Here is a 12,276-nt window from a genome sequence, read left to right as displayed (position 1 = left end):
ATCACTTCTCCTGACCTAATCACTTGTAATGACGTAATCACTTGTCCTGACCTAATCACTTGTCCTGACCTAATCGCTTGCCCTGACATAACCACTTGTCCTGACCTAGGAGTAAAGGAGTAAAGCAACATGGTGTATGTGATAAATTAGACGAATTTGTCCATACACCATGTTGAAAGGGTAAATTCAAATTTATCTGCATGTTGTGCATATTGATGAAAAAATCTAAAACGATCTGTAACGACAGAACTTCTTAATTGTAAGGGGCGTTTCTGTATTAGATAAAAGTTTTCTAATCCCATTCGAAGTCACGGGATCAGAACAGACTTTCATTTTCTATTTGGGGGCCGTGGGGTAGCCCAGTGATTAAAGTGTTCACTCCTCATGCCTAAGACCCTCATTCGATTCCCCATATAAAAACAATATATAAAGAAAATTTCTGGTTTCTCGCGCCCTGATATGGTTGGAATATATCTAAATATGGAAGAAAACCACTTACTCACTCACTCACTCATTCATTCATTCTCGGGGTTGTGGGGTAGCCTAGTTCTTAAAGCGTTGACTCGTCACGCCAAAGCCCTGGGTTCGAATCCCTACATGGGTACAGTGTTTCCCCACCGCGATGTTGCTGGAATACTGCTAAAAGCGACGTAAGATCAAACTCAGTCAGTCAGCATTCATTCTCTATTTCATGTACAATACGCAGTGATTGTTAATAAATTTACAGTTCAGTCTCAAGACTCATCATTCATAGGTAGTGTTCAACACAATTTCAACCTCAGGTCTGGCACGCCAGTCCTCAGTAATTGTTTAACAGTTTACAAGTCAAACGCTTACAGTTAGTGCTAAACTCCTGTCACATAACCAGTATGAATACATGTAAATTTGGACTCCGACCTCCCGAACACAAGAAGGATGGCACGGATAAGCGATTTAAATCTAAAGAGAGCATGAAGGCGATTTTGTTCAAAGCTCAAGTGGAGAAACGTGCGATTTGCCAACACAAGTATATCAGCACGTATCGCTTGTCACATTATATCTGTCATGCAGCCTTTAGAAACAGCGTGAGTGCTCAATAATATGTTGTTGTTGAAACACTGTACATATTTATCTCGTATGACCTCGACACCATGTAGACTCGATCAGTGGCCCAGCTTAGATTACAGAACAATCTCTAGACTGAAAGTGTAATGTTGTGTTTTTAATATGTAATGACGTGAGTGAGTGAGTGAGTGAGGTCCGCAGCGTTAACGATTGGACTAATTTTGTGTTTAAGAATGTGAGACGGCTGCTGATGAAGTGACTGCGTAATGCAGTGTTGAAGGCGTGAGACAGCGATGCTGTGTTTTGAGTGTACAGAAGTTTTAGTGAAAGAGTAGGTGAATAACGAAGTGTTCAGTGAGAAATTCTAACTACGTTGCGTGTGTTATGCTATGTTTTCAGTTAGTGAGCAATAAAGCGTTTGGGCAGTTATAGAGATGTTAGAAAATAATCCGTACAGCCTCGAGGAAGTTAATCAGTGACGTTGTGTTAGATGACAAGTGAACAATGCAGCGCTAAGGAAAACATGAGTGAGTGACACTGTGTTGGAACTTAGTAATGCTGTGTTTAATATGTAAGTGAACAATACGGCGTTGAGTGAGTGAGTGAGTAACACTATGTTTGAACTCAGTAGTTAGTGAGTAAAGCAGCTTTCTGGTAGTGAGTGAGCTAAGCTGCATTTTGGTAGTGAGTGAGTAAAGCAACAACTAAGTAGTGAGTGAGTGAGTGATACTTCGTGGTAAGTAAAGCAATTTAGTTTTGCGTAACTGAGTAATGCAGCGGTAGAGAAGTAACCCATTGATGTTGTGTTGACATCAGAGTAGCTGTAAATAGCAAGTATTACCGGACAACAGTAGAGATACCATTCAGACCCTCGGCATGTAAAAGAGCTTCAACCTGCTGCTGAGTACAGGAGCTATACACTGGAATCATCACTGGTGTAGGCTTATTGTTAAAACTCCAGTATTCTACTACACTTGTGTTCATTCCTAAGTAGGGCTATGAAAGGTTCAAACAAGGTGTTCGATGCAATCTCCAATTTGACTTGTCCTAAAAGTTCCCCATCTCTTCTCAGCTGGACAACGGACTTGCTCCTGCATGTGTTTATGACGAATGGAACCGATGGGCCAGGATGCACTCACCGTCTCCTGAACACCTGGTGTCAACGCTGATATGGATTCCTAAACACGAGCTTGTGATGTAGTTGACTCATGCAATCGACCTCGTCTTGGCAGAGATTTCTTGTGGATAAAGATGTTTCGTTGCTTTCATTAAAGAAACTTAATGGTATTAAATTTCCACCTTTCTGCAAACTGGACTCGGCCCAGTAAAAGTACTAGAATCTGTACTTCACTCGCGTTATAACATATTTGATGTTACTTTAAGAGTGACAATACACCAGTCAGTGTTGTGATTGCTGGGTACGTGACACTGGATATCCATCCAGATATTCTCAGGTAGGTATCCATGTGGGTTGTTGATGCCACGTGTACGCTCATTACTGGTGGAGTATGTGTTGACCTGAACTGGCGTTCTGCCAAACACTTGAGTCGGGCTATATTAAAACCCTGCACCTGGCGGCGAGGCAGTCATCTTCCTATCTGCGTTCTTTACACGATGAAGGCATCAACTTTTATATTGTTCAGTCTGCTGGTGTCTGCTGTCAGCAACGTACAGGCTGCTCCCAGGCGTGAAACATTGGCCAGGCGTACGACATTAGCTAAACGTGTCAGACAGAACGAAATTGAAATCGGTCGATTGAGACTGAAAAGTGTGGAGAACTTTGAAGAGTTGGAGATGACACTAAAAGAAGCACTGACCAGAACATTCGTGCCTCCCTTAATAAAGAGTCTAGTCCAACAAGCCATGGCCGACATCCTGGAAGAAGACTTTATCGGGAACATCATCAGCGGACATGTTCTCGATGAAGTTCAAAGTCTGAAAGTCAATGTGCATAACACGAAGACACAAGTTAAAGCCCTGGCACAACAGCTGAAACAAGTACAACGGGAACGAGACAATTACAGAAATAGTTTTCGAAAGCTACGGGGCAGGTTGACCAGAAACATCCGGGCTTTACAGCTGCAGCTGAATCAGACTGCCGCTGACCTGCGTGATGCCAGAACCTCTGCCCATCCTAGAACTACAGCAGGTGAGAGCTTTAACAACGATTAGTAGCTTAATTAACTTTCTCTCTTGGCATTCCAGCCGATGGACAACATCATAACATTATCATTTCGCTATGATTTAGCCAGTGTATTCACACTCATACTTCATACGTTTCTTCCGTTTTTGCAACAATATGTGAGAGGTTAACGTTCTATGTGTTTGGTGGGAAACGTTCATTCCGAACATGTAGTTTCAAAACTACCATTATTTCAATTCCTGACTGATCAATCAAATGTGAACGCACAAGCGATGTTCTTACAGGACATGTCAATATCGGGTTCACATGACATATCACGATAGGGGGGACTGAGAAAGGAATCATATATCCTTTGCTCATGCACCCTGGGCATGGAAATCAAATGTTGATTGGACAAATAGTTTATTGGGTATGTGTACATTTAATGCTTATCTCAACCGAGATTGTGTTGGACATTTGAACATAAGTTGAACACCAGGATATGCCAGCGGCGCATATCCTGAATAGGTTTTATTGGACATGTCCAAAACATAGGGCCTGGAGGGCATGTGCACAGAGGGTAAACAGGTAGTGTCAACAGAGGGCTTACACGGCATGTTAACTTCAGGTAAAGCCAAAATGCTGCTTACACAGCATGTAACCTTTGGGTTATTTGGCGCTTACAAAGGCATGTCAACTCTCAGTTAACAGATGATACCAACATAGGGCTTACGAAGGTATCTCAACCCTGGGTTAACAGATGATGCCAACATAGGGCTTACAAAGGCATGTCAACCCTGGGTTAACAGATGATGCCAACATAGGACTTACAAAGGCATGTCAACCCTGGGTTAACAGATGATGCCAACATAGGGCTTACGAAGGCTTGTCAACCCTGGGTTAACAGATGATGCCAACATAGGACTTACAAAGGCATGTCAACCCTGGGTTAACAGATGATGCCAACATAGGACTTACAAAGGCATGTCAACCCTGGGTTAACAGATGATACCAACATAGGACTTACAAAGGCTTGTCAACCCTGGGTTAACAGATGATGCCAACATAGGACTTACAAAGGCATGTCAACCCTGGGTTAACAGATGATGCCAACATAGGACTTACAAAGGCATGTCAACCCTGGGTTAACAGATGATGCCAACATAGGACTTACAAAGGCTTGTCAACCCTGGGTTAACAGATGATGCCAACATAGGACTTACAAAGGCATGTCAACCCTGGGTTAACAGATGATGCCAACATAGGACTTACGAAGGCTTGTCAACCCTGGGTTAACAGATGATGCCAACATAGGACTTACAAAGGCATGTCAACCCTGGGTTAACAGATGATGCCAACATAGGGCTTACGAAGGCTTGTCAACCCTGGGTTAACAGATGATGCCAACATAGGGCTTACAAAGGCTTGTCAAGCCTGGGTTAACAGATGATGCCAACATAGGGCTTACAAAGGCTTGTCAACCCTGGGTTAACAGATGATGCCAACATAGGGCTTACAAAGGCATGTCAACTCTCAGTTAACAGATGATACCAACATAGGGCTTACGAAGGTATCTCAACCCTGGGTTAACAGATGATGCCAACATAGGTCTTACAAAGGCATGTCAACCCTGGGTTAACAGATGATGCCAACATAGGGCTTACAAAGGCATGTCAACCCTGGGTTAACAGATGATGCCAACATAGGACTTACAAAGGCATGTCAACCCTGGGTTAACAGATGATGCCAACATAGGGCTTACAAAGGCATGTCAACCCTGGGTTAACAGATGATGCCAACATAGGACTTACAAAGGCATGTCAACCCTGGGTTAACAGATGATGCCAACATAGGACTTACAAAGGCTTGTCAACCCTGGGTTAACAGATGATACCAACATAGGACTTACAAAGGCATGTCAACCCTGGGTTAACAGATGATGCCAACATAGGACTTACAAAGGCATGTCAACCCTGGGTTAACAGATGATGCCAACATAGGACTTACAAAGGCATGTCAACCCTGGGTTAACAGATGATGCCAACATAGGACTTACAAAGGCATGTCAACCCTGGGTTAACAAGTGATGCCAACATAGGGCTTACAAGGGCTTGTCAACTCTGGGTTAATAGGTAATGCCACTTCCACGACCAAATTAGTACTCCTGTTCCCAGTATTTTAATTTGCTTTCAGTAAAATCGTCTATACCCTCTCGCCAAGACTCGACCTGTTAAGGCTTTATGTCAGACCCAGTCAACTGAACGCCGCACTTTTTGTGTTTGCATCATTATGATCAGATGTATAGATTCTGGAATCTTCTGAAACATATCACCGTGTTAAAAACACTAGCTATTGGGTGATAGTGATGTGCAGGTTAAAGTCACTAAACGGTGTTTTACTTTCATCACGCAATATTCATGGCGTGACATTAACAGACAACTGATTAAGGCCGTGGTATTCTGAATAGGTGGACAACTTATGGATACGGTATCTGAACATAAATATTTCAATATGTATTTCACACCTAGACTGGGTTGGGGAATATCTTCTTTGACTGACGTTCTATAAGGTGAGGCGATGAAGAATCAAGGCAGTCCTTATTGATATCCAACTTAACAACATAAAACTGTCCTCATTCCGGGGATACCTGCAGTCTACACTAAGCTCTTCAGGATCGGAAAACCACACCTTGTCTCTCAAGATTATATGTCAGTGTTATGGGCTCAATGTAAGAACGTCAATGTGCTTGTTTGACAGACTGATGGCAGCCATTTACATCTAAGGATCTAACGTCTCATGACATGCACACACAACGTGTATTGAAAGGGGGCATTTATGCTTTTGTAAACAGGTACTGGGAGTCTTGTGAACAATTGGTGAATTACTGGTTTAGGAAAGTAGACGACATGTTTATACAATAGTTGTCCATGTCATGCCATAGGACGTACAGCATTTGTTGTGATATGTTGCTTTCATCTGACAAAACCTGAGGCAAACACGGGTCGGTTAGAAATATTTCCACACGGAGTTGTTGATCAATACAAAGATGTGGATATACCTCTTTGATCAGTACAAGCAGTTGAGCGCCAACATGCTCCCAACCTGACACGTCACAATGACGTCATAGCTTATACGAGTAGCTTTGAGTTTTTGGCGTCGCCAGTCAAGGCAGTACACTAACGGGAGACGCGTCGACGTGCTAGGGCGTTATTAGTGGGTAAGTTCTCATTTTTCTGACTTTAAACTGATTTGGGAAACTATGTGAAATAGCGTAAATGTATATTGTACGACAGCTGTAAAGCAATATGAATATTGTGGGAACAGTGTTTGCTTCAAAAGATGTTTACACACAGACGTTTGTTTACCCTGTCACAGACGGGGATGAAGGAAGGTCAAGGTAAATAACGCAGCGTTTCACCTGGTAGACGTGTTATAACATAACTGATCAAATTATGTGCAAGTGTTATCCTTTGACCTGAAACCACTTAGAACTCTCACGGATGAAGACTTTGTGAGATTATTTTAAATCTGTCATGTCAAGTGTCTATTTTTAAAACCTCCGAGGTAGTCGCAGTTATTTTTATACCAACGGACAGGAAATTAAATATTCTACATTTGTGTGTAATTCTACAGCCGTACACAGATCAAGGACCATGCCAGCGCAATTCTCGGAGAACGTTTTTCACTTTTCAAACCTTACGAAAATGTGCGCCTGGAAAAAAATATTCGGCATGCAGCGGGTTAAACGTGCATTTTAACATTAAATCTGTGAGTGGAACACATGCATTTCTACAACATCTTAAAAACACGCCGTGGAATGTAGATTATGAAAGTGCGCATATGCTATATTATCGTGATTTCTTGTTGAAACAGACAGAATGTTAATCACTCAGAGAGTCGATATTTCGATATTTCGATCTTTTCCACTACACAGTGCCACGTGTATACTATGTTTGTCAAAGCTCATTGCTTCCAGTAACAAGTACGGTTGTGTCAGCTCCCCCTCAGACAGTACTGTGAAATTGTGTGAGAATTGCATTGTCGCCACCGCTGGGTATTCTCACATTTTGTGTGTGCTTAACAGAGTTTACCCGACACTAGATTTAAAGTTTGTTGTATAAATGTCAAGTCAAGTGTTGAAACTGCATTGTCACTGGCTCGTGTCGTTTGCTGTTGTTTTACTATGTAGTGACTAATTTATGCATTTTGTATCAATATGTGAAGGAAAGGCATCGTTGAGTTTCAGCAACGGTTAATAAAAGTAGTCATTCCATGAAGAGGAATTATGAATAGGTACAGGTGTAGATGTTTTCGTTTGTTTCGCTATTGTTGATGTATATATATTTCAAAACAAAATAACAATCTATATTTGTATTCATTCAGTGTTTTCATTTACTACATTTGCCAAAACAGCCGCATCTCAGTTAGTAGGACACAGTCAGTGTACCGCGTGCTACATTTTCAGATTCAAACTATTAAAATGAATTCTGAAAGTTCTCTTTGTTTCGGGCACTGGCACGCGGTCCAGCTGAAGATGCAGGTAACAGAAACCATCAGAAGCAAACCGTAATATATTTAATGCCCCTGCTATGACAGATGTATTTGGAAGTTATTCACACAAAATGTTAAAAGACAAAACATTTGTGGAAAGAGAAAACTGAGAACGTTTTCTGAACATTTCCTGTTTCAGCCTCGACTGAACCGAGTCCGAGTAACACGGCTCCGCAAGTGACAGTGTCGACACAAGGCTCTGATCGACATGGTAGGTGGGAAAACCCAGCAGACAGGAGGCTCAGTCCTTAACTCCACCAGCACTTACAACCCTAATGTATATACCCGTGGAGATTCTGACTTGAGGGATGAGTCTCACCTGTAGTATCGATGGACGTTCATGTTATCAATCACATGATTTTCAACTGTAAAAACTACGTTTAGGAAGTGTTTTCTCATGCATAGACGCGGAATCTCGATGGAGAGCTTTCGCAGTCAAATTGAACGATGTGTATTAAATACTTCTTCCATTAGATATATGTTTAGAATTTAATCACACTTAGTATTGAAAGACACAACATATCTGGAAAGGCGAAAACTGAGGTCAGTAGTAGAAATACCTATGTGCTATGATTAGTTTTCTGAACCTCATATTCCCTGTTTCAGCCTCCACGACTGACACAAGTGAGGATCTGACACCGAGCAGCACAGTTTCAGCAGCGCCAGTGACGACACAAGACTCTGATGCACATGGTAGGTGGGAAACCCAACAGGCAGGAAGCTCAGTGATGTCGATCAACGTTCATGTTGTCAATCACAGGATTTCATGAACAAGATATTTATGCTGAGGTCGCCATCAGACAACTGGAAAACTTCAGAGTGTGGCGTTAAACAACAAACAAAACACTGTGACACAAATCAACGTTATATCTTGCTACACGTAAGACCAAACAACAATTGTACCGACATTATCAACTTGTGAAATTCAACACACATTAAAACTGTCCAGCCGAATACAAGATAATGCTACAACTTCTGGTTCCAACACAAAGTTATGTGTTAAACACGCCATCTTTAATTCCAGAAACCACATGTTGACATTCCCGTCATGTCGGATTGTTGTCAGCCATGGTGGAATTGTTTAAATATTGTAGCAATGACCGAGTAACGTGTCAACTTGATGACAACATTGTAGGTGTGAGACAAAGATGTCTGGTGTGCATTGTCTACTTTGTGTTGCAGCGACGCCATCACCAACAACAGGCCGCGACCTCTACGACGCCAGCAAGGACGGTGACCTGGAGAGAGTGAAGCGGATCCTGGCAGCGATTCACGTTGACATCAACTATAGAGGACAGTGGAGCAGGACACCGGTGATGGCGGCAGCACGGTGGGGACACAGGAACGTGGTGGAGTTCCTGGTGGGTAGAGGGGCTGATGTGTCACTGGTGGACTGGTACGGTAACAACGTCCTTCACTGGGCCTGTGATGGTGGAGACCTGAAGATAGTGAAGCTGATCCTGGACCTGAACGTGGTTGACGTCAACGCCAGGACCAACTACGGGCGGACAGCTGTCGACATAGCGAGACTCGGGGGAAATCAGCGAGTGTTGGATCTCCTGGTGTCACGTGGTGCACACTGAAGTCGGTGTTGGTGTAGACACAGACGGAGCACATGTCGTTACTGACACCGATGTGGTGTGTGCCGTTCATGTAGTCGTTGTTCACAATTCAGGTGATTTCCTTTTTTCTCTCTGAATATAAATAAACGTTGTTGAATGTATTTTCAGACATTTTGTCATGTTTTGTGTTTGGAATCTCTCAGGATCAGGTAAGTAAATTGTCAAGGTGAGTGATTGTACGTATACGTCGCCCGTCTTAACATAATTCTGTGTTAGTTTAATTAATTCTGTTCAAAGAATATCACGAATTGTGAAACAGTCAACAACAAACTGTTTGTTTACATGTTGCTGCACTCTGTGACCTCAGACTGAGCCGAGGTTCACCCAGCTGACGATGCGCCATTTGTACAGTGACAGTGACGTCACACTGCTGATGACGTCACAATGATCTAATATGCTGTATTTAGGGAAAGCCCAATTGTTGAAATATACCGTAAGAATTATGTAAAACGTAACTCTTGCCATTTTGACACATGAAGAGTTCGCTATTCGCGGCATCGTTTACTGTATGTTGTACGTGTAAATATCAGTGTGAACTCAGCTTGAAACATTAGCCTACTAGTGGTCAATGGCATATGTTCTTGTGTTCAAGTAGGAACTTAAAATTTCAAGCTAATAAGTTGAAATTTCAACATAGTGTCTTAATATTTCAAGATCTTAGTGCGATCAATAAGCTGAAATTTCAAGTAAAATATTTTGAGTGAGTGAGTGAGTGAGTTAAGTTTCACACCGAATTCAGCAATATTCCAGCTATATGGCGGCGGTCTGTAAATGATCGAATCTGTACCAGACAATCCAGAGATCAACAACAAGAGCATCGATCTGAGCAATTGGGAACCGATGACATGTCTCAACCAAGTCAGCGAACCTGACCACCCTAACCCGTTAGTCGCCTCTTACGACAAGCATAGCTTATGGCTAGCACGGGTTCCTGAAGGCCTATTCTTCCCCGGAACCTTCACGGGTCTAAAACATCTTGAAATTTCAACATATTACCTTGAAATTTCAACATATTACCTTGACATTTTAAGTTCAATCTTTGGAAGTTCAAGAAAGAGTGAAAACAGAAAACAGATGACACTATGAAGGCACCGTAACAATAATATGACTTTCGCGAAAACATCTGAAAGATGTACAAAATATTCACAATCATACACAATTTAACCGTAAGTAGCTTGGTAGTGTGAGTGTATATTTACTCTTATTCAACTGATTATCATTTCAAACAAATTGCCAAACATGTACAACAATGTAACATGCTTCCTGGTAAAGTACAAATTCTAGTTGGTTTTTATGTTTTAGTTCAGTCCCATCCGGGATTCGAACCCACATCCTCAGAGTCGGGCACCTAATCCCCAGCACACAAAATTAGCCGCCTAGCCCGCTCAGCCACCACGACTTCCACGTGTTAAACTGATAAATTGCTGTCACTATCGAACGCTTGATCTTTGTCATTCAAACGTTCACAAATTCACAAGAGAAGTCATATGCACATTACGTCAAGATTACTATCTGCTCAACGTCATAAAGCACTGGAATGGTTCGAGCAGGAATGAACAAATCTTTGCTATTCATTCCTTTTGTAAGTCCTTAATACTTGTTTCAAAATCTATCAAGTATATCTACCAAATTTACTGAATCAACGTGTTACCGGAATTTTCGAAACGTGATTTGGGCCCTCCCTTTTAGATTCAGTCACCAAATAAATCCACGTGACATCAATCGTAATATGCACTGGCGCCCACTGCAGGTCAGACAATCCCTTAACTAAGCCCAGTCTGGTGTTCTATCCAACCCCTCTACTATCTGTAACATGGAAAGGTGCATCACAGAAATAAGGCGACATGATGAAAAACCGGAAATTGAGCACTCATCAATCAATATCTCGTATTTTAAAGGTCTCATGAGTATGAAAAGCTTTGTCCATATTTCCGATGTGCGTGGGAGGCATCATAGGTGCTCGACTCTGACATATATTTGGAAGTATGTCCTAAATATATAAGGTATAGGATGGTGTGACAATAAAATGGCGGCCAGGCTCGCCTCGTCTCGTTTTCGGTCTGACAAACGCTTCTGTCGCTTTGATCGTTGAAGAAACTACACAATTTATACTCCGTTGACCTCTGTTGAATATCATGCGTATCACTAACCTGATGATTTTATTTCCATTTAAAGCTTTCAAACATTTCACCATCCATTCTCGGACGAAGTCAGGACATTTCCCCGCATGTAAACAAATCTAAGGCTACAAAGCAGCACTTTTTTTATATCATCAAGAAATTGTGATTTTGTGTGAGAGTTATTGAGAATATGTAAGAATATATTGAGAATATTTGTGATAATACAGACATTATAGATTGCTTTCTGTGGTAATAACCAAGATCAGCATAAACATTATTCCTAATATCTATGTCATTTTCCTTTATATGGTGTTCTGTTGTACTTCGTAAGAATATCATAAGACTTTTGTGTTGAATAATCCGTTTCCTCCTCTATATAATATTTATGTGTAATCTTGCCACAACGCATGTGCCTGCTACAATACAGGCGTGGCGTTAGCTTTGCTTCAATGATATACAGAGGAATAAATACCTGGATATTATAAGGGTAACGCTATTTTTCAGGGCATTATCATTTGCAGAAGCCCGAGGGCGGGCCCGAGGGCGGGCTTCTGCAAATGATAATGCCCTGAAAAATAGCGTTACCGTTATTATAGCTAAAATGAATAGATTTTTTAATAAAATAAGAATAAAAACGGCGGCATCGGTTTAGAAGCATTTACTGCCAACAACAAAACGACGGAGGTCACTGACACTCATTTTACAAACATAGACACGTAATAGAACAACACAGATGACGTCACTATTGAGAGTGACGACATTCGAGCTTGACCTTTGCTCATACTACCAGCCGCCATTGTTTTCAGTGATCAACAAC

The 12,276-nt window shown here is 41.7% G+C and overlaps 1 protein-coding gene across 1 annotated transcript; it reads left to right on the top strand.

Moving 5' to 3' along the window:
* Window positions 1–2,116: 2,116 nt before the first annotated feature.
* On the top strand, window positions 2,117–9,440 carry LOC137259715 (uncharacterized). Its single transcript, XM_067797305.1, has 4 exons — window positions 2,117–3,193; window positions 7,857–7,928; window positions 8,324–8,410; window positions 8,900–9,440. The coding sequence occupies exons 1-4, from the start codon at window positions 2,509–2,511 to the stop codon at window positions 9,298–9,300; spliced, it is 1,245 nt and encodes a 414-aa protein (XP_067653406.1). The 5' UTR covers window positions 2,117–2,508; the 3' UTR covers window positions 9,301–9,440.
* The last annotated feature ends 2,836 nt before the right edge of the window (window positions 9,441–12,276 follow it).

Source organism: Haliotis asinina, chromosome 13 (assembly GCF_037392515.1).
Source record: "Haliotis asinina isolate JCU_RB_2024 chromosome 13, JCU_Hal_asi_v2, whole genome shotgun sequence".
NCBI classification, from domain to species: domain Eukaryota; kingdom Metazoa; phylum Mollusca; class Gastropoda; order Lepetellida; family Haliotidae; genus Haliotis; species Haliotis asinina.
Note: the sequence above shows the minus strand (reverse complement) of the source record. Positions and strands in the feature narration are given on the sequence as shown.